The 21,719-nt window shown below is 37.5% G+C and overlaps 2 protein-coding genes across 3 annotated transcripts in view; one reads left to right on the top strand and one right to left on the bottom strand.

Annotated features, from left to right (window-relative positions):
• The window catches only part of LOC149957356 (uncharacterized), a 68,279-nt gene extending 49,726 nt beyond the window's left edge, over positions 1–18,553 (top strand). The window contains exons 3-6 of one of the 2 annotated variants that reach the window (XM_090165547.1): positions 9,247–9,755; positions 11,736–15,242; positions 17,210–17,274; positions 18,461–18,553. In XM_090165547.1, coding sequence (XP_090021673.1) covers positions 9,334–9,755; positions 11,736–15,242; positions 17,210–17,264 — 3,984 coding nt within the window. In that variant the 5' untranslated portion in view covers positions 9,247–9,333 and the 3' untranslated portion in view covers positions 17,265–17,274; positions 18,461–18,553. Of the gene's footprint in view, positions 1–9,246; positions 9,756–11,735; positions 15,243–17,209; positions 17,275–18,460 lie in introns of those variants that run through there. The other variant, XM_090165548.1, reaches the window with a different exon arrangement.
• Positions 18,554–18,632: 79 nt separating this feature from the next.
• The window catches only part of wls (Wnt ligand secretion mediator), a 28,503-nt gene continuing 25,416 nt past the window's right edge, over positions 18,633–21,719 (bottom strand). The window contains exon 13 of the mRNA XM_090165546.1: positions 18,633–19,458. Within this exon, the coding sequence (XP_090021672.1) occupies positions 19,331–19,458 (128 nt within the window). The 3' untranslated portion in view covers positions 18,633–19,330. The remainder of the gene's footprint in view (positions 19,459–21,719) is intronic.

Genomic DNA, 21,719 nt, shown 5'->3' with positions numbered 1-21,719 from the left:
GTTACGCTACCTGGTCGCATTTACAGAACTACTAAACCATCTTTAATTTTGTACGGTTTTCCTTATTGTTTAACGCTTGTCAAACTCTCCAATAAGATTAGAATAACATAAATTGAGGCTAAGGTGAGCCAAAAACATCGTAATAAATATTAAATGGCGAAATGCATTATGTATTAAAGACAAATAAATCACAATTAATCATTTACCTTGTTTAAGTAATGCGGATCCCATTTTCCCCTTACTCCGGGGCGCTAAGCTGTAGTTGTGGGAACTGCCCTCCAGATAGCGCCACCGAGTACCAATTTTTAAAACTAATTAGATTAACGCCTCTCTCAAAGCGACTTATAGTCAAAATCCTTTTAGCTTCTGTAATTTCCGTTACTTATATAAGGTAATACCCCTTTAAGGGGTGAATTGTCATTACAAAACAGTAAATTATAATGCTTTTGTTAATAACCTTTCGTCTAGTTCAAGGTGACTACTTACTACTTAGACTAGAGTAAATAAAGACGAAATACTTACGGATGTAACATGGTGACTATTTGACTAGAGTAAATGAATGCTGAATAGCAATACGAAACACTTGCGGATGCAAAAAGGTGACTACTTAGACTAGAGTATGTGTAGACTAAGTAACAATACGAAATATTTACGGATGTAACATGGTGACTATTTGACTAGAGTAAATGTAGACTGAATAGCTATACGAAACACTTACGGATGTAACATGGTGACTACTTAAGACTAGAGAAAATGTAATACGATAGCTTAAAGAAGTTACACTGATCGCTGAATAGCATGGAAGACAAGCAATGCACAATTATACTAATCTACTCGGTGTCCTCAATTAGTCGTCATTAGATTAAATTACTAAACCGCTGGATTTTCGTCTGTTACGCAGACAAATATATCACAAAGCGTCTGCTTGACAGGTAAAAATGCAGCAATTTATGAATTTATCTTGTTGACCGTAGCGGTTATGCAAACCGAAAGAACCAATTAAGATTATTCCAAAACGTTTACCTCCTTAAACATTTACATCACGAATTTTAAAATTGTAAAAAAAAAATTATTTTCTCTGACCAGAACTTCCCGGTAGACACCAACAACGATCTAACCTTTCCGCCATTGTGAAACGTATAGCACTGTACATCGCCGTACAGTGGCGCTACTAGAGATAAGCTATTGAAAAATAAAACGTGGAATTATCCCAGCCTATTTGAACAGAGTCTTAAGTTTATTAAATTTCTATGCATTATTTATGAAGTGGCGATGGAATTGCACCCGCCGTATATTAATTAGATAATTTCTCGTCTCTACCCGAAGAGTGGCCAAATTATATATTTTTCTTATTTCGAAGCGGATTTTACCTTCTTCTGACATAATAGAAGGAAGATAGAAAAGAAGATGCTGCTAAATTAAAAGAAAAAAACCCGGTTTGTCTGGTTTTGGGTCGTACAAGAAAATGTTGAAAAAGTCCGGAGGGATTTTTCATTCTCGCAATTTCGCAAACTAGGCTTCCCAACGTAATAAATTAAATCGGTCCAAGCGAACGCCAGGATAATATTAATCCAAAAAGGGGTTGTTGCCGAGCTAGAAATTGGGGCTTTAGCGGCGAACTCAAAATCTTCTCATCATATTGTTATGTAGGACACAACGGGAGTTTTTGATGGAACGCGTGTGCTCCCAAAAACGCGTTTTTTTTAAAAATAATCACTTCAGTCCAAGACTCTATTGAAGCGATAAAAACGGTTGTTATTAGTGGATGCTGCGAATATTCTAAGCATAGTTATTTATTCTCGGATAATTATATAGCCATAAACCCCCCAAAGTGATGTGTTAAAATTAAATTGGTAATATTAGGATTTCAGTTAAGTGTGTAGAGTATGTAAGGAATGCAGAAGTGATTGAGGAGCTGTCGTTTTTGGGGTTTTTATTTAATACATGCGTATTTTTCGTACAAATATATATTCTTTCACGAGGATCCAAAGTTAAGGATAAAACGGTGTGTGATTTATCACTGTCAAAAATCACGTTCAAAACAAACCGCGCGCTGGCTTGTTTTTTTAATTAAATACAATTTAAAGCTTAGCACGCTGATAATTATACCTAACTTCCGAATCTTTGGTTTATTGAATAACTCGTAAGATTTTATTTAAAGAAACCTTGTTCACCGGATATGATGTAAATTACGTCACTTCCAAAAACACGTCGTCAACTAGATGGGAACCGGAAGTTAGTGAAGCGGATTTTGAAAACGAGCAGAATTTTTCGCGCGTTTAGTTTGGCTCGTGATCACGAGATTTTGTTTCCATGATAACCTTTTCAAAGAAATATCATAATTTTCCACATTCAAACTGCACAAGCTTCTAATTTCTAAAACATGATTTTGGTTCGTGTAAATATATTATAAAACATTTATGTTTATCCAAATATTATGTTTTGAAGGTACATTCTTCCCTAAAGAGTTTTGAATCCTTAAAACATTAAGGTTACATTAAACTTCCATATGCAATAATGCAAAATAAAATTGACCGATCTCAACGTTACGTCTATGAGGTCTAGTAGTTTAATTACTTGCTTTTATACACTAACATGGCGACGTAATTTTACGAGCAAAATTAATTTGGAATGATAATTCGATGATGGCTACAGAACTTGGCTTTATTTCAGTTAATCATCTTAGCTATTGAATACTTAACTCGAGTCGACTCACGGCTGGTTTAACATAACAATAGTCAGCTCCTAAATCTGGATCCATTCTTATCTATTTGAATGCGTCAAGGAGGAACAGTGCACGTCAAGTGCGGACAACAATATCTTAAATGGGGCGTGCTTCCCGTAGTCCAAAACCTACAACAAACGTCAATCACTTTACTAACTAGTACATTCGTAATATTCCACATTGGAACGTCGCATTTCATTTTTGGTTAAAAGTCTCCTCGTGAACCTCGAACAGCAGACAGCACTCAATCGTGATGAGGACGCCCTGTTCGTCGCTTTAACCAAGAATCTATGCGGATAAAGAGAGAATATGTATGCAGCACCGTGTTTGCTTCGTGGTTCCCCGGAAGAGAAACCACGCCCCTCGGCCTTTCGTCGTGTAATCTTTTCCCCTTGCTGTCGGTAAGGGGGAAGATACTCTGGTACGACCGCGAGCTCTCTTTCCGTGTAGGAGGACAATATCACCCGGGAATCATATAAACAGAGACAATAAATTCTACTGCATATTTTCTATTAACCAGAGTACATTCTCGGTAAAACAAATTATCAATGACCATCGACCGAGGGTTGAAAGAAAGTGAGCAGTCGGGCGCGTAACCCGGTGAATGCGTCTCCAAAATTTAAACGATGTCTTAAAGATATCCAAAAAAGAATGGTCCCACGCCCTAACGCTTTGTTGGAGGACGCGGACAATTCGACGCTTTTTTGTAACGATTCGTGTCAACTATTTCGCACGTCGCCAAATTGCCGGGAACCAAGCGGCCTTTTCACTCGAAGGTGTGAAAGTTTGCGTCGCGTCTAGTCACTGATGCCAAAGAACTTCCGCGTTTTCTGCTTAGATAATTCGAGATGGGCGTTGCGGGGATGATAACAAATAGTTGGTTCTTTTATTTATTTCTTTAAAAATGATGGTCCTGGTCGTTTCGGTATCTCTTTGAGGGAGATCTTGTTCTCTTTGGCACCCTTTTTCCAAAAGGGTATGAGCTTCAAGGTGTAACCTTTGAAATAAGGAATACGCTAAACGTATATCACGTATTACAAAATGTACCGTTACTGAAAGACCCGTTATGGTAGAAGTATTTAGAAGCCCTTGTTGCAAGCCTGTAATACGCCATTTCAGTATTTTTTGGGGCGCCATTTACGACGGTTTTATTCGGAAGCGGGTAATATTTTGTATAATTGTTAAGTTATTATTATAATAAGAAAATATTTAATTCCATTGCCATGTTTTAACTGGATATTAATAAATAAACAATTATATTCACTCAAAACATCACAACTAAATTTTCAATTTAAGTTTGGTAGAAACTTAAGAAAAGGAAATTACATTAAAAAACATTTATCTTTTCCGACAGTAAACAGCGCGTGGTGCCTTTGAGATTTAATAAGTTAGTTTAACAAACTATCAGATCATAGAAATTTCTAATAATTATTTCTAGACAACATGTGCATTGAAATCGCACTATGTTTTAAGAAAGAGGCTATTCTGTAAAATATCAAAAAATGACAAAAAAATCATGATTTGTCAAAAATGACTATGCGCGTGTGGAGAAGATGCTGCTATCGAAATATCAAAGCATCGATACTATTGGTCAAATTCCAAATCGTGGCGGTCTGTAATGCCGGCATAAGTGATTTTAATTATATGATTCGATACGCGGTCGATGGTGCCATATTTAAGCCTTGGGTACCAAAAATAAACAGATATTGGTCCTACGCTTAAACATTTAGTTTATGATTTGACTTAAATACCGGATATAGCGTAATATTCTGCCACTTTTAGTTTAATTTTCATATATCTGCCCCTTCTCCAAGTTCTCCACTTTTTTAGACGTATCGAGATTTTATTTGCCATTTTGATATTAACAGATTAGCCTTCCTGTTTCAAATGACATTTTTAGCAAATATTATAAAGATATTTTTGGGTTCTACAAAGTAAATATTTGATGAATAACTGAAAATATTGTATTGAGATTTTTTAGCATTTCCTAGTGAAAGCAATCTGGAGAAATCGAAATAAAATTAAAAACGCTGTTCAGGTCAAATGTTTTAAGCTTCATTTAGAAGGTCAAGAGTTAAAGACCCGAAATTTATAAAAAATAACATTTCAGGAAACTACACAAAAAACGCTTTAAAGCAGCTCTATTCTGCTAAAATTTTGCTATTACTTACACCTAGCTTGTCTTAGAGGTCATGCTCATTTTTAACATTTTCTGTAATTTTTCAACGTCTAATGTGTCACTAAACCATTCAATGGGTGTGAAAAATATTTCAGAAATGTTTTTTATGGCATTAAAGACAGACCCCTTAGCAGAATTTGGAATAAAATCTGAAGATTTGGATTGACATTGTACGGCCGTTTGTCATGGAATGACCCAGCACATAGAAAATGAATTCCCGAAGAAAATTGCAAATGCCAGGAGTGCCGTAGTTTTGAAAGGGCGGAAATGTACCTTTGCAACTCGACGTGTTTCAAAATTGCCCAGTTGCTAATTCAGACTCTTATTGTAAATTAAAATTCCAAGTGTTTAGATTAAGGAATTGGTTGTGAAATCACCTGTAAGAATTGCCCTTTGAACTATATTTACAAGAATCAAATAATCATACAATATATTCAAGCGATTGGAATTACTGTAAATTAGTTGGGATTCTTTCAAGGAGATTTCGTTCGCTTTTGTGACTCTGAGATTTCGTTCGCTTTTGTGACTCTGAGATTTCGTTCGCTTTTGTGACTCTGAGATTTGGTTTACTATTGTGAATCTGAGATGTCTTCGTTATTGTAGCTCCGAAATTTCGTTCACTTATGTGACTTTGAGATCATGACACCTAAAGATGAGATTTATGATGATAAAGTACGATATTTACTTTCTCAATTGCGACAAAAAACAACCATTAGAGACAAGCATTTGTACCCTGTGATTTGACAAGCTAAATTTCTTCGTGACCTTAATGAAAGGGTGCCGTAAGCAAAGAGAGAACGCGATATGAGTATTATTCCGGAGCTAGAAATGTCGGCGGACGTAGAATTTGAAGAACGGGTTTTCGGATGATTGACAAACCGGAAAAGGCGCGCGACGGCCCAACGACTATTACGCATTCGTCCTTGCTGACCCCTCTTTCTCGCGTCTCACCCTGTCTCAGTCCTCTGGTCCGATCCCAAACGGCGTACTGAAAACTCAGCTAACCAACATCGTTTTAAAATTGGAGAATCGTGCGGAGATGGGCGCGTTCAGCTCGTTGGGAGCAAAATTGAGGACCAAAATTATCCCTTTAAAAACATGAAATCAGAAATTAGAGGTGCTCCGATTACGCTTTTCAAATTTAAGCGAAAAGTTAAGAATGTTATTATAATATAATATCCCTTATGAGAAACGTTTCCATCTAAGCAATACAAATGTAATGTGCAAAGCTTTCGCAAACTCAAGCCATATTAAATTGAGCGTGAATTTCCCGGCAAATCTCGGATGTGTAATTTATTCGTCAATTATATTTTCTCAATGTAATAGTTTTAATTAACCTTTATACGATGTATATTTCATCAAAATAATATTTTGAGAAATCAGTGAGAGCCCGTGAAGGTACATGTTTCAAGTGAATAAGAAAATCAGTTTAGGCAGATGGGCAATTCTTTCAAAAGATATAGATTACAGACTTCCGCTAGCACTCATACTTCAAATTGAGTGCTAAGCCTTTACCCCGCTCAGATCGGATCGTGAGCTTGTGGTCATGAGCAGCTCTACTTTCAAAATGCCCATCGTTATAAAGCCGGCTCAACTAGAATCTTCGCAAACTCCTTCCTTTTCTTGATGGGAAACACGTCGCCTGAAAGGAAAAACCACGTAACCTTTTGGTGGGCATTTTGAGAAATATCGATTTAAATATTTGAAAGAGCAGGGGATAATTAAAGCACGCGATTTTTGAAAAAAAATATACTGTCGCAAATAAATGTGATAAAGGATTATAGTTTTCACTACTGGTATCAGAAATCATCGTACAATTTAAATTACTATTCAAAGAAAAAAACACGTAAGTCGGGTTACTTGGGTTTTGCTTTCATGGGACGAATAACCCTCCGGCGACCAAACATTCTTTCGGGGCCGAAAAAAAGGATTATTCTCGAAATACGAGCGCCGCTTCCAACCACAAAGAGGTTGGGGTTAACAGACAGGGAAATGCGCGCCAAGTGGGTCGAGTCCGCAGTCAAGGTCTCCCTCCCGCGTGCCGTTTTTCGCGCGCTAAAACAGAAAATGGAAGAGATCAAGGGTTATACTATATTTACAATTACTTTTGAAAGTCGCGAATCGGGGCAGCGCTTTAAGAACTATTATTATTATTATTAAAAAAGTGGTTTGGAATTCCAAAGACAGTTCACTCGGTTGGAAAAACAACACGACCGCTAAAAAATTTGGTTTCGACTTCACGGTATAGAAATGGTTGTTTTCCCTGTTGTATGTTTTTGTGGTTTAGTTATTAAACATTTCTACTACGGGATTTAACATAAGCTTGGGGTAATTGGTCCTATATTTAACGTTAAAAAAAAGTTTCTGCTCATTTTAGCAGATAAATTTTCAATATGGAATCAGGGATGCCAGATTATCAACTGAAAACCCGCCAAAATAAAACTGAAAAAAAAAGCCCAAAAACCCGCCAATCCTTATTTTGAAAAGTAGCCCAAAAACTGTCGATTTTCCCTAGAAAACAAGCCAAAAAACTACATAATTTGTGGTACCCGACCAAAGAGCGTAGTTAATTACGCGTATGGGTCACATGACCTAGAACTGATAAATAGAGCTGCCAAAAGCGCAGACTCCGTAGACGCTAGTTTCGAAAGTGGCAGCTGAGTTTTGCTTGACGAAGAAGAACGAATTATTTTATTTATTTTAAATTTTAATGGTTTTTGGCTCTTGGCGGTATTCTCAGTACAAAAAGCCAAAAAAAAACCCACGAAAAGCCCAATTTCCCGCCAACAGCTAACCCTTTAATTACCAGCCAATTTTCTTGAAAAGAAGCCCAATTGGCTACTTTCCAGTCCAATATGGCATCCCTGTATGAAATAATCTGCTTTTACCCAAGTGACTAGCAGTTTTCGTCCAATTTCGAGGTACACCTTTGGTAGGACTGAATGTAAAACGTTGGTAGTGGATAGCTTATGTCTGGCTAGTGGCTAAACATTTTCACCTACAGGAAAAATAAAACATCGTAAAAAAAAGTTCGATCAAAACGAATATTTATTACTTTTAGATCATTACACTCCATGTAAATGTTTTATAGGTTCGGTCATCTTGAATTAATCTTTAAAATATTTATTATTCCGGATTTTTATATAAGCATAAAATGAAAAAAAAATTAAGAAATATTGCTAATCTTACAAAAATTTCTATTAACTTGACATATATCCTTATCTGTAATCTCCACAGAAGCTCTACAGAAGCTGAGGAGCTTCTGTAGAGCTTCTGTGGTAACACAGTAAAAGACACGGAACTCAACAGGAAGTTTCGCGTCCCGGTCAAATTAAATCCATTTTAATTTTCTTGGTTGTACTTCGAGCGTTAAACAATTTATCAAACTAGGTGGCGCTTTAGTACTATTATTATTATCATTCCTCACTATACCCCAAATTATGTCCAATTTCGTAATAACTGTGAGAACAGCGATTGACGGTTATGATTACGATTGAGAGTCCCGCTAATGACGGCGCTTCGGGTCTTATAAAATACGCTGGAATCGGAACACGAAGCGAGGGAATCGCACTTTTCCATTAGCCTAAAATTAATTAGGATTTTGGATCCCCGTAGGAAGTAATTGCGCCAATTACGCAGAGCTACTTAAATATTCATAAATTTGACCGATTTAACATTTAGCCGCGTTTTGCGTCAACCAAATATTTAGAAAATGGCGGGTGTGTTATCCGTTACTCTCAATCCTATCCCCTGAGGCCATTTGAAATATTTTAACGAGATTTTAACAGTTTAACATGCTGCAGTTTTTATTTGCTTCTTTATTAGTGACCAAAAGCTATCGCTACGCCCTCTTTTGCTTACTGTTGTAAACTAGATAGGTTGCGTCGTTTGGCGGCCAGTAGCGTCAAAAACTGTTTTGGTACGTAAAGTAACGCATTTATGCGTATCAGCAAAAGCGACATATTAGCCCATAGACCTAAGAAAACGCTTCCAGTACATATCCATCTAGTTAGCTTTGTAGTCGATAGTGAGACTTGCCTTCGGTAGTTATTTCAAACAATAGAGTGCTTTCTATTTGAAACTCATGACGCCACCAATGTAATTCGCCTATTGAAAAAAAACAGGTAACTGTCATGGCGACGACGGTGAACACTGCAGCTGTGACGTTACACGTTTTAAAAAAGTATCAAACGAAAACACTCTATTTGCGTCATATTTTAAACATTTTCTAAATAAGGGTATTAAAGTCGAACCTACCTTTAAATGTTTGTTTTCTTGTTAACATTTTGTGAATAGGTCTATTACTCTTATGCTTATGGATTGTCAATTTTTATCATTTCAGATCGACTTCGTCAAGAGTTCAATGACTAATTAACGGAACCCTACCTCCACTTTATCTTAACCAACAAGAATCACTTTCTTTCCCTGAATGGGTAACTCTCAGGGAGCCCAGCTCCGACCTACCAGTCCTTTCTCTTCTTCCGGTGACAGTCAAGGCTTTGGAGCCAGGAAGCACTACAAAGAACGAAGAAGGTGGAGTGGTGGAACCAGCAAATTCGCTGCTCCCGAAAACCGGGTACTCCCTCCGCCGGTGGCTGGGCAGAGGTTGAGGACCACGGATAATGGACATATCCTGCAGAACGGAGGCACCATCAGTGGACGGAAGCTGGCCATGCTGGCACAAGAAAGGGAAAGGCGAAATGAGAGCAGCTTCGAGGACGAGGACTACAATAGGGATCTGAACGAAAGCGGAGACACGACGGGACCGGACACTCCGGGGGCCAGCAGCAAGATGCTCTACGGACATAAAAAGTCACACAGCGATCCAGACATCATTCACAGTATGATTCGGTGAGATATTAACTGTCTAAAAGCGTGATACAGTACGGTGCTGGCTCGTAGTGTTATAGGCACGAATTTTCTCTGTAAAAGAATCTATAGAGCGTTTTTTCTTGGAAACATTCGAAACCCTTCAATAGAGCGATGCGACATAACCATTGCATAAGAATAATAACAACAAAAAGGGCCTAAACTAAAGTAATTAATGGCAGTCGGTACGTATTCTACGAAGAAGGAATATAGCGATAGAAAGGTTAAATTTTTAATGTTATCAGGAGTTAGTCACGCTGTGAGTATTTAACTGTCATTTCGTCAATTACAAAACCCAATTCGTAGCGTTAGAAGCACCATCTGTTGCAATAACTGTTAAGCTAAAATTTAATTACAAATCTACCCTTTATCGTGCCGTTACCTATCGTGCGTTGTTGAAAAAATAGGAAAAGAAATAAAATCAAAATAAAATTAAAAATAAACGAGTGGGAGCGATTATTCATGACCGTAAGCTATCGCTACGCCCTCTTTTGGTTGCCGTCGAAAACAGTATAAGTAGCGTCAAAAGCGACATAAGACCATTGAATTGGGAATAATACTGCTAGAATTACAATTACGATTTCGGTTGCCATGGTTACGCGGGACCTGTTCTGATAAGACTGTAGAAATTCAACTTTATAATTAGGTGGTAGTGCCATCTATATTTTGTAAAGTTATATGGCTAAAAATACATAATTATTAGCTAACTCACCGTAACTTGAGTTAAAAAGGATCGTGTTAACAGAATAAAATTATTTTTAAACAACTTCAAAGGTTTTTGTAATCATACTTTTCAATTTCGCATCAGATTCACGAAAAAATTCAATTGCAATATAGTGGCCACTACTAGAGAAAGATGCCGCCAGGGTAGAACGATAAAGTTGATAAAGTCTCCTTATTGAACGAAATTGGTCCCGCGCGCGCCAGCCAGATTTAGTTGTACCTCTATTTATTCCCAACTCAATGCATAAGACCCTTTGGTAGCGTTAAAGGTAATATAACCTCTCGTATTTCTGTCGCCCTCCGAGGGTTCCAATATTGTCCGCTGCCTCCCATGGCCTTTCACACCTGCGGCGCTGATAATCGCTGATTGTGAAGGGAATAAAGGAAATTGATGGGGTCTTCCATAAAGAACGCGTTGGAGGTTCTATTCCCTTTAACATCCAACAGCGTAAATACTTTTTATGGTACGCAATTAAGTCTATTAGATGGTTGTTATGGATGAAGTAGAAGCTGTAAAAGGTTCATATTTTAATTTCATTATAATTTTACACTGCATGTGTTTCCTTCATAGACCATAGTAACATGGAGTATTTACAAAGCCCAAATTTAGGCATTTTGGTCTAATTTTACAATAGCAGACGCCAGATCATAGGTGCTACTTTGGAACATTGAAAGACCGCGGCGCCACGTACACTCGTTTTGGTACGCTCTAAACATTTTATCATTGACCTTTAAGCTTTTCGCACAAACCAAAGGGACAGAAACGAAATAAAACGGTCGCAACCACAAGTCTGACATCCTTCTAGTTTCATCCCCCTTATTTGCATATTTTTAAAGGACAAACGAAAGCGGTGTGGGGAAAACTAAGGGGCAGAACCTGCTCAAACTGCACCGTGACACTGGCGAAAGGAGGGAAATTTACCAATGATCAACTACAACGCCAAAGGTACTATACCTTCAGTCACGGTGCAGTATGAGCAGGTTTTTGCCGCGTAGTTTTCCCCACGCCACTTTTGTTACCCTTTAAATTTTTTTAGAGAACGACACACAGACGTCGCTCAAAGTTTTCTACTCGTACCTTGGTGAACTCCTAATATTTTTTTATAAAATGGTTCTGTTTTTACGTCCCGTTAATAATGAATTACATAGCCACGGCGCGGTTACTATCAATTCGCAATAATTTCTATTTATCGCAAGTTGCAGTCAAAATAAGACACGGATCATTTTCTTTCGTTGCAGGAACGACATAGTCGGTGAAAGCGAGCACAATCTTTCGAGAAGCATCATCGCAGTGAGTCCCAGCAAAGCGAAAATCAAATCGCGCAAGAAGTCGAGAGCGCCTGAACCTCCTTTGTCCAATACTTTACCCAGAGACCTGGATAAAATACCCATGTTCGGCCATTATCGGAAATCGGGGCGCATTAAACTGAAGATGGACCAGACGATGGCTGCGGCGGCCACGAAGTCCAAGAGTCCGGCGCCTCCCCCTCCGCCCCCGCCCAGCGGCCCCAATGCAATGGACCCGCAGTCCGCCGTTTATGAGAAAAATAAACGAGGGCCATCTAAATGGAAAATGAGTAAGAGTTCTTCGGACATCAGAGAAGAAGACAACAAAGAACCGCCCATCGTTAACTCGCAATCCAAACCGGCTCTTGGCAGGATGGACCTTCATCGAAAGAGTTACGGCGACATTGAAACCAAGACCAATCAAATGTTAACGATCTTCGACACCAGGAACTCCTACAACGCGAAGCTCGCGGAGCACATTAAGCCCAAAACTAACGAAGCTTCTAGGAAAGATAAGCCAAATCTCAACAAATCTTTCCAAGAAGAAATCATGGCCGCCGTTAAAAAAAAGTCCGGCTTTTCGGAAAGCAATTTGTGCGCTCCCAGAGGAACCACGCCGCCAATTTCGTCTCGAGTACACGTAGGGAATCGAAACCAACACGCGAAAACGACTTGGAATGTTGAATTACGCAAAAGAGAGGAAGATAAGCATTCTGAACCCGATTTCGAAGACGTGGAGGAACCCATTACTTACTGCATTAATGAAGAACGCTACAATAAACAACCTTTGTGGAAATCTGACAAACCCGTGGACTTAAACGGGTCGAAGTCGCCTAGATTTGTCAGAAACGACCCAGCGCGATCCAGCCAAATTGACGTTTGTTTAACGAGAGACCTGAAATCCGACTGGAAGGAAAGGTCCCAAAACGAGCACCATCACAAAGCGCAAATGAGAGAGGTTCACAGCCAGATTAAAGTTGGGATAACGGAAAAGGACCTGAAGAGACACACCGAGCAACAAAGGGATTTGAAGCTCGTTAAGACGAGAGAAAATGGTAAATGGATTATGGAAAATACGCAAGACAAATTGACCAAGTCTCCGACGATAGCGCACCAAGGGCTGTGGACGAACAATAAATATCCAGTGGATGTCGAAAATAGACATAGCTTGGCTAAAGAGATTTACCTTCAACAAGAACAACAAAAACGCGCCCGTAACTTGAATCAAATAGAAAATAATCTTTACTCGAAAGAGAACGTTGCGGATAAGGACGGTGGCTCGTGTACGGAATCGGAGTACTCGTCCTCCAGCGACTCGCTTAAGGACCACTACGAAATCGGGGCTTTAATGCGACCAACCTTACCCAGAAAATCTCTCGAGATACCGCAATTTTCACCAACGCAAGCTTGGAAGTCTTTGGTTATCGATCAACCACCAACTTCTTACCTGTCCGACCTTAGTAGCGATGAAGGCGAGATCAATGAAGACAAAATTCGCCAATTCCAAAAGCCAATCGCTCCACGGCGATCTACGGTTGAAAGGTGTACGGATTCTGGAATTTCGCCGGACGCTGGAAGCCCTTTGCCAAATCACGAACATAGGGAGTTGCCATTACACCAACAAACTAGAAAACCGGGCGTTGGTCGTAACGCATCTCCGCCTCCTTTCGCTACAACCAACTGGATACCTCAACAAGATTTGCTCGACGATTCCGATTTGGGTAGCGTTGATCAATTTAACCAGCAGGGTCCCAATTCAAAGAACCACCATTATTGGGCGGAGACAAACGCCGAGAATGGACAGCAGACGAAACAATCCTTCCCGTATGGTATATTTTCTGGCCGTCAACCAACCGAAATCGACGGAACATATCAACTAAAAATTATGCCTGTTGAGAAACAAAAGAGTCGAGGTAAGAAAAAGAACAAAAGCAGTAACGGTGGCCAACATTTTAACAGTTTGAGGAGTCTGAAGAGAGTGTTCGGACTGAAAATGAAAGTGGCGGAAGAACCCAAGGGAATCGACACCAACTGGTCACTAAGTCGCAGCACACCGGTTATAAATAATCAGCCAGATAAAACGTTAATAGGTGAACTTCGACACTCGCCTTCTGAAAACATGTTACATTCAAAGTCTAAGAGCGAGCTAGAGCCCGTTGATTCGAGACCTAATTCGGACGGAAATATGGAATACCGCGTAGAAGGAGAACCTCCTCTGTTACTAAACGAATTCATAAAAGAGAATAAAATCACTAAAATGAAGAAAAAGAACAAGTTCGCTTATCAGAACACAATCCGGAAAGAGGAGAAGAAGAAAATAGAGGAAAAGCTCAACCAGGAGGTCGCGATGAGAGAACAGCGAAGAGAGAAAGAAATACAGTGGATGAATAAGGTCGAAGAGGAATTCAGGAAACGCAGGGACCGGGAGAAAATAAACATTCGCTATCAGCTTAAAATGCTCAACGACGAAGACGCCTCCTTTGAATGGGACCCTGCAGACATTCCGGTCGCGGAACGAGAGTCCAGGTCGTTACCATACATACCATTGCACTCTCCAAGCACTGTCAATAAAATTAATTCCTCTCCTATTCAAAAACAGGTTAAGAAAGAATCGAATCACGTGAATGAATCTGCAGATTTAAGAACACCCTCGACTACGGCAAGTTCCCCAGACTTACCGCAATGGCCACAATCGACTGGAATGAGCAAGTGGTTAAGAAAGAAAAAGTCCCAAAAACCACAATCTAATAACAAACAAAAACCGCATAACGGTCCCTTGAGTCCTCCGAGGCCAGAGCCAGAAGGAGGCAGATCGTCTGGAGACGAGCATAAGTCCATGGAAGCGGCTGAAGAGAAAAGTGAACAACAACAAATTCATATATCTTTAACTAATTACGACAAAAGAAATTCCGTTTACAAGCAAGAAACTTCGGAGCCCCTAGTAAACGGCAAATCGATCACAAACATTGGACATATGACGAAAAGCCCACAAAGAGACGATTTGATAAGAGCCTTCGCTGAAGGACATTCGGTTGACAGCGACTCCATAGATACTTTTATTACCAGTGTCGAGAAACAGGTGAAAACAAAGCTTGCAAACAACGGACATACTTTTCAGTCACACGTTCGATACAACGCCAAACAAGGGGATAACAAGAAAGTGCCAAAAAAACATTCTGAAATATTAAATAACCATTATACGCAATCGGAACTTACAAACGGATTCAATTCTAAACTGCCAATTAAAGAGCAAACGAAGAGCACGGTTGATAATTCAGATGGTGGTGTATTTGCCAGAGGTCACCCACACAGAAGTGGTGGAAGAGCTAAAGTGGCACCACTTAAACTATCTCCAGAAAACTCTGGTTACTTTCCTCAGCCATATAGCCCCAATAAAGGGTTCAGGTCGATTCCATTCGATGTAGTTCTTAATGGCAACACAAACAGAGATAGCTCAAGGTAAATATTCTTTACCAATGACACCATTGAAAAATTACCATTCCCCTCGGAAAGATTCAATCTGTCAGAACTACTAGTCGAATTTTATAAAAAATTAAATTAATAATTAGATTAAGACTGTATTTATGAGAATGACTATGTTCATGAATGTAATCATTTTAACCGTGAATATCGAACTGCATTAGGTAGTCTGGGGTCAGTCGCTAGGATGGGAGGTGCTTAGTTATTATGACGTCGGTCACGCGCCTTTGCCCAAAAATTGTATTGAAGGGCAGTTTGAAACTTGAGTAGCTTTCAGTGCCAAGGCTTAGCACGAAATTTAGTTTCTAAAAGTTTAATACACATCTTTTTGATTGATAGAAAATAGGTAAGAATATAAATAATAAATTCGTTTATTTATTATTATCAAGTAATTTGTTTAGAGTACAGGTATTTTTCTAAATTCACGAGTCATTTTCTTTGCGGGTTAAATGGCGCCATCCCGGAAACGTTTTGTGGATCGAGTCAACGACAAACACCTGTCTCCTGATTGGCTTGAATGATTACGTAAAACGCAAAAAGGCACCGCCCATCTTAGACCCAGATGGTAGAAAGGGTAATGATGGTTGAAATGAATACATTCATGCTATGTTGGGACGATATTTAGCGTTGCACCCAATCCCACTCATGTTCGAAAAGTAAATACTTCCCCTCATAAAATCCAATGGACGTGGTATCTCATGGTCAAGGTTAGTAAATTTTGGGCTATAAAAGGTTGCCTCGATACGCTGTGGTTGCTAAGGGCTAAGGTTGGTAACTTCGTTGCTAACGAACATCGTGATGTCACTGAGATGAGATCCTATTGAAAATCAATGGGATCTCATCTGGGTGACGTCAGCAACAGACGAATTTTGGAGGCAATCCAAAAATTCTTTCAAACCGTTTCTCGATCGAGACCCCGTTGTCTCATGGTTGCCTGAAATGTTCGTCTTCCAACCACGCCCGGATAGACCCGGGTCGTTAAACCGGCGATCGCCGGTCAGATCGGGGTCAACTCAAATTGGGGGCCATAGATGAAATATTTTGTATTAATGAGAAATGGGGCCTACACGATTGCATAGCCTGTGGGGCCAACTACTAGTCAGTCCGGCCCTGCTTCCAACGCGTCTGAAACGTACATCCCCCCCCCTAGGTATCAATAAATAAAATTTCGTTCGTTTAAAGGGTTCCATCACAGGGTTGAGGGGTGGAAATGAGGGAAATGAATTTGCACTACTTTCTTTGGTGAATGTAGCCAAAAAAAAAAGAAGTTTGTAAAGCGGCGCTATGCCCAAGCACTTAAGACTACCAGCGCCAAATTCCTACAGCGGATTTTTGGAAAAACATAAAAATGATCCGTTTTCTTTCCTACCCCTCACCTAATTAAGTTTACATTGGCAACTAATAGATAAATAAGTGTTATCAAATTAAATTATTGGACTAACAAATCAGTAATAACAACACCTAAATCAATTAAATTGAGATTATCATATACCGCAAAATGAGTCTCTTATAGTGGCGCGCGACGCACGTTCTAATAGACACCGAGCATGCGTCGCGCGGAGTTGTTAAAGAGAAGTGAGAAAGGCGCCTAATGTTGTGTATCGCCATCTACAGCAAAGTCAGAGTACTCATTATTACTACTCGTCAACTTTGGCAGGGTTCGTACATGACCTGGAAAAAGTCAGGGATTTGAAAATGGTTCCTAGTCGAGGGAAAAGTCAGGGATTTGAAAATGGTTCCTAGTCGAGGGAAAAGTCAGGGAATTTTAAAATTGTTCCAAAACGTCAGGCAGATAAATTTTGGAAGATGTATTAAAAAAAAATTAAATATTTTGCAATAATTTAGGGGGTATCAAAAAGCGTTACGTAATTTCTTAACAGCCCCTTTTCATTGAATTTTATAATTTAAATGTACAAGGCACTAACGTTTCATGTTAAAAATTTTAGTACTTCAAGGCATAATGCACCACAGGATTTAAGGACAGCTGTTGAAGCTAGATGACAGATCAAAGGTAATAACAAAGTTAATTTTATATTCAAACTACGGGTCGAAAAAACTTCAGTCCGATAAATTATTTTGCCATTATGGCCAATGTGAAGAATAGCCCTCCCCCCTATTATTTTTACGATATATTGATAGCAATTTTTAAGCCGAACTTAATGGTGTATTAATTATTATCGGCAAACATGTAAATAAAAAGTTATCGGGAATTTGAGATTTCATTGTTATTATACGCAGATTTCACTGGCTGTTCTATACTTCGGCCCCCGAGATAGAGTAAGACACACGAAAACAAAATTTCATTTTGGTCTATACCAATTGAACACCAATTAATTATTTGGGCCAATGTGAAGAATTGAACATCAATTAATTATTTTCCTTTAAAATACCATCGCACTCCTTACACACTGGGCTTTCATCTAAAAAAAAAGGTGGGGTTGCTGTTCTTAACTTTTGCCTTTTTTTCTATAAATGGCAACTTGATTTTAGGTAAAATACAGTAGTGAATTTTCTAACAATGCAATAAAATTTAAATTTATTTATTTAAGCTTGAAGCAATAAAGCATTTTGTTCAAGTACTACCAAAACCCATAATTGTAATACTCGGTTTTGAATATTTTCTGAAGTTATTTTTTTTCAAATACATTTAAATATTTCAAATACTTTTCTCACCAAGGTCATAAGTTCCTTAAATTATTTATTTAGTTAATAAAAACATGAAATCAGTTACTTCAAATTAAAATCAGAAGTATATTTAGTTAAAAAGGGTAATTTATCACAGTATATATGAATATATAACTAGGAGTATTAATTATATCTAGTATACTAGAAAAGGATTCATCCTAATCGATAACAATTGAACATGTACCTTCGCACAATTTTTAAAGGATGAAAATTTCCACCAAAACTGTGTATACACACCACAATAAGGTTCTAAATTTACACAGGTAAATAACTGTGCCTCTTGATGAAAATCGTAAAAATAACACTGAGTAGGGATATTTTTGAATGTCTATAATGAGATATTTCCAACATATATTTCTTATGAAACCAATTTGAAAAGCAACAGAAGCCTACTAAGGCGAACATGTAAAGTGAATAAACATGATATATATGTATCATATATATTTATATCCAAGAGTGGTACTAAGCACTTCTGATATAATCAACTTAAAAAAACGTTTTTGTATTTGCAGCTCATCATATTCAAACAGCCAAGAAACTCCTTTGGACCTCAACAAAGTATTATAATTCTTGATTTCTGTATAAAGATATGCAAATTTTAAGTCTAGGGATATTATGTACTTAAAATATATTATCAATAAAAGAAACTTACGTCATTATTTCATTCTTATATGCAATGACACGAACATCACATTTTATTTAGTATTTTTAAATTACACCACTTATACAAATTGGTACAGTTACAATGTTTAATGTATATTCTACCAAGTATCCACCAAAGTAACCTTAAGTCATTTATAAGGTTTGTTTCATAAAAAGTAACAAAATCAAAATATATATATACATAAATGTTTATCGATATTGGTAAAAAAATCAGTTCATAACTAATATTGCATTGGTATTGTAGCAGTACTGATATTGGTTAAACTCCAAAACTGGTATTATTATCAGAAACAGTTAAATTAAACTTTCAGCCAACACCATAAATAAATATATAAAAAGTATTGGAACTTAAAATGATAAAAATAGGTCAAATGTTATAAACTAAATATCGCACTATCTTGTCAAGAATTATAAATCTACGATTATGACGTACAAAAATATGGAATCGACTACAAGCTAGATACATGGCACAATATCGAAGTTCTACTTTTACATCTCTGGGTTCTTGGTCCTATTTATACTAGTTTAGGACTTAATAAATATTGAAAATTGATAGTTAAAATGTAATGAAAGTATTAAAAACAGTATAGTAAATAGTTAAAAACTGTAGACCTGTTTTGGAAACCTCTAGAGAGCTTAGGAGCTATGATTATGACGTGTAAAAATATTGATTGAACTATAGCTGGATACATGGCTCAGTAATACCGATGTAAAAAGTTCTAATCTAAAGCTTGTTTTTTGGCAAATTCTGTTAACGATGAAACTTCAGTTACTTCCGAAGTTGTTGGCGGTTCAGATGCTGTTAAGCAGCTGAATTCCACTTCCTCTTGACTTGAGGCTGTTAAATCTGCATAGAAGAAGCATGTTTTAGTTTACTATTTTGAGGGCTGTGTTAGTTAGTTCTATGGGACGAATACATTAAAAGCAAACAGTTTTTAGAAAATTTTAAAAGATGTGTAACTGGGCTATTGACCAAATTACAGTGCAATTGACCAAATTTGTAATCAGCACCACACTATATTGGAAGTAATGGCACTACAAAGGATTAATTAAGTTCTATTGATGATTTTATAGTTGGTATTTTAACTACTAACCCACAAGTACTTATACTTTAAGACACCATAACTGCAACCCCAAATTTAGCAAAGAATCTTCAATTTCCCAATAAAAACCAAAAAAAAAAAGAAATATTAAGGAATAAACCATGTCAAAAGTTAAATACAATTATTAAAACTATTTCAATGATTGAAATTGGTGACTTGTCCATTATTAATTTGTATTAATCAAAAATTAAAAAAATAATGTATAATGCAAAGCTTGACCAAAGAATATAAAGCCCCAGGAATGGAAGGTGTAGCTCCGTCTAGTGGAACTTTTGCGTAAACCGTTTCCGGTTACTGTGATTTGCTTTGCCGGAAGTTTCTAGCTCAGCCAATAATATCAATCCTTCCATTCCTGGGGCTTTATATTCTTTGGATTGACATAACTTAAAAAACTGCAAAGCGTGTCATTTTGTGCACACATCAATATAACTTAAATAACGTAGTTCATGGAGTAGAATGTGACAAAATCTCTAGTATCGCTGATAATTCACCATTTCTGGGAGACTGAAATGTTGGCATGTTTGCTTCTGAATATTTTTGGAGTGTGATAACATCGAAGTGTAATACATTTGTGGTAAAAACATTTAGTCCCAAAACTACTTACACGCTGAGGTAACATAAAATGTTATAATTATTCCATGTAAGGAATTACCCAGCTAAAGCTGCGTGTAACATTATATTATCATTATATCTTCTGCAGGGAATAAAATAATCCATAAACTATATAAGTAAGGATGATAAGCCTAAAATAATCTGGGTCTGATGTTCATACATACACACATCCACAGACTTGTTAAGTGGTATAAATATTATACATAGAAATTATACATAACTATGGTGCGAAATTAATCACTGGACAAAAGAAACGCTCTTCATCAACGGCTGCTAGGAAAGCAGTAAATTTCCATACCCTAAACTACACATATTGCATGAATTTACTCATTTTTATGTATAAAGTAAAAAATAAGATTATCCCAGAATACATCTTAAAGTGGTTCCAAGTTCCCCCGTACAATCTACAACTAGGAGTAAGAAAAATGACTTCACAGTGGAAACCTGTAATTCTAGGTATCGGGATCTCAGTACCAAATTCAACGGAATTAGCCTCTGGAATAATCTCAGAACTGATATCAAAGAAACTAGGACGTTAACTTCTTTCAAAAAGCTCATAACGCAACACTTAACCGAACTCGGCCTATGACTTTCTACACTTATTATTTGACATGATGTATCTTCTGTATCTCTAAGTATTTTAATTTAATTATTTAATGTGTGGACCCTCTTGTAAATAAGTCTTTGACTTAATAGGTTATCCCTAATAAAGAATTTATTTATTTATTTATTATGCATCTAATAATTAATAGACTTATGTTAAATTTTTCAGAACGATAGGGTAAAAAGATCAGTAACTAAAACGTAATGTTTATGGTACAGCCCCAGACAAAAGTTCTGGACACTTTGTTTTTAAAATGTTACAAAAACCTTTCACAGTAGAAAGTCGAATGATACCTTTTTGGCAAGTTTAAAAAAAGGAGAAACTTTCTGCTATTTTAAATTTTTAAATATTGAATAAGTATTCGACCGAGGCCTAATAAACCGAAACATCGCCTTTTCAACCAATAGAAATTCGTGACACTCTTGCACGTGACAAACACCGATCGACGCACGGAATTGTTTCCTTTTCAAAACTGGATCCAGTTCTGCGTTGCCAGGCGTACCATAATTATGGTACACTTCAATAATTTCACACTGATCTGGTTTCACAATCGGACTAGTGGTTCCGATAATATTGAGGAAAAACCAAAACCAAAAATCGAGCTTATGAAGCCTAATCGAAATTCTTTCAAATTTAAGTCAGTTTTAGTTTGCAGCGAGGAATTGACCGACACCCCGGTATAAGACTATTTGAGTTGTTTACGGTGTTTTATGATATTTCTTGGTAGTTTTTTCGGTAATTTAGGATCTTAATATCATATCTTATAGCTTTGTCAGTGTTTTAACTACG

This window comes from Leiobunum rupestre, chromosome 2, assembly GCF_980474605.1.
Source record: "Leiobunum rupestre chromosome 2, qqLeiRupe1.1.hap1, whole genome shotgun sequence".
Classification (NCBI taxonomy): Eukaryota; Metazoa; Arthropoda; class Arachnida; order Opiliones; family Sclerosomatidae; genus Leiobunum; species Leiobunum rupestre.
This window is presented reverse-complemented; position numbering and strand designations above follow the sequence as displayed.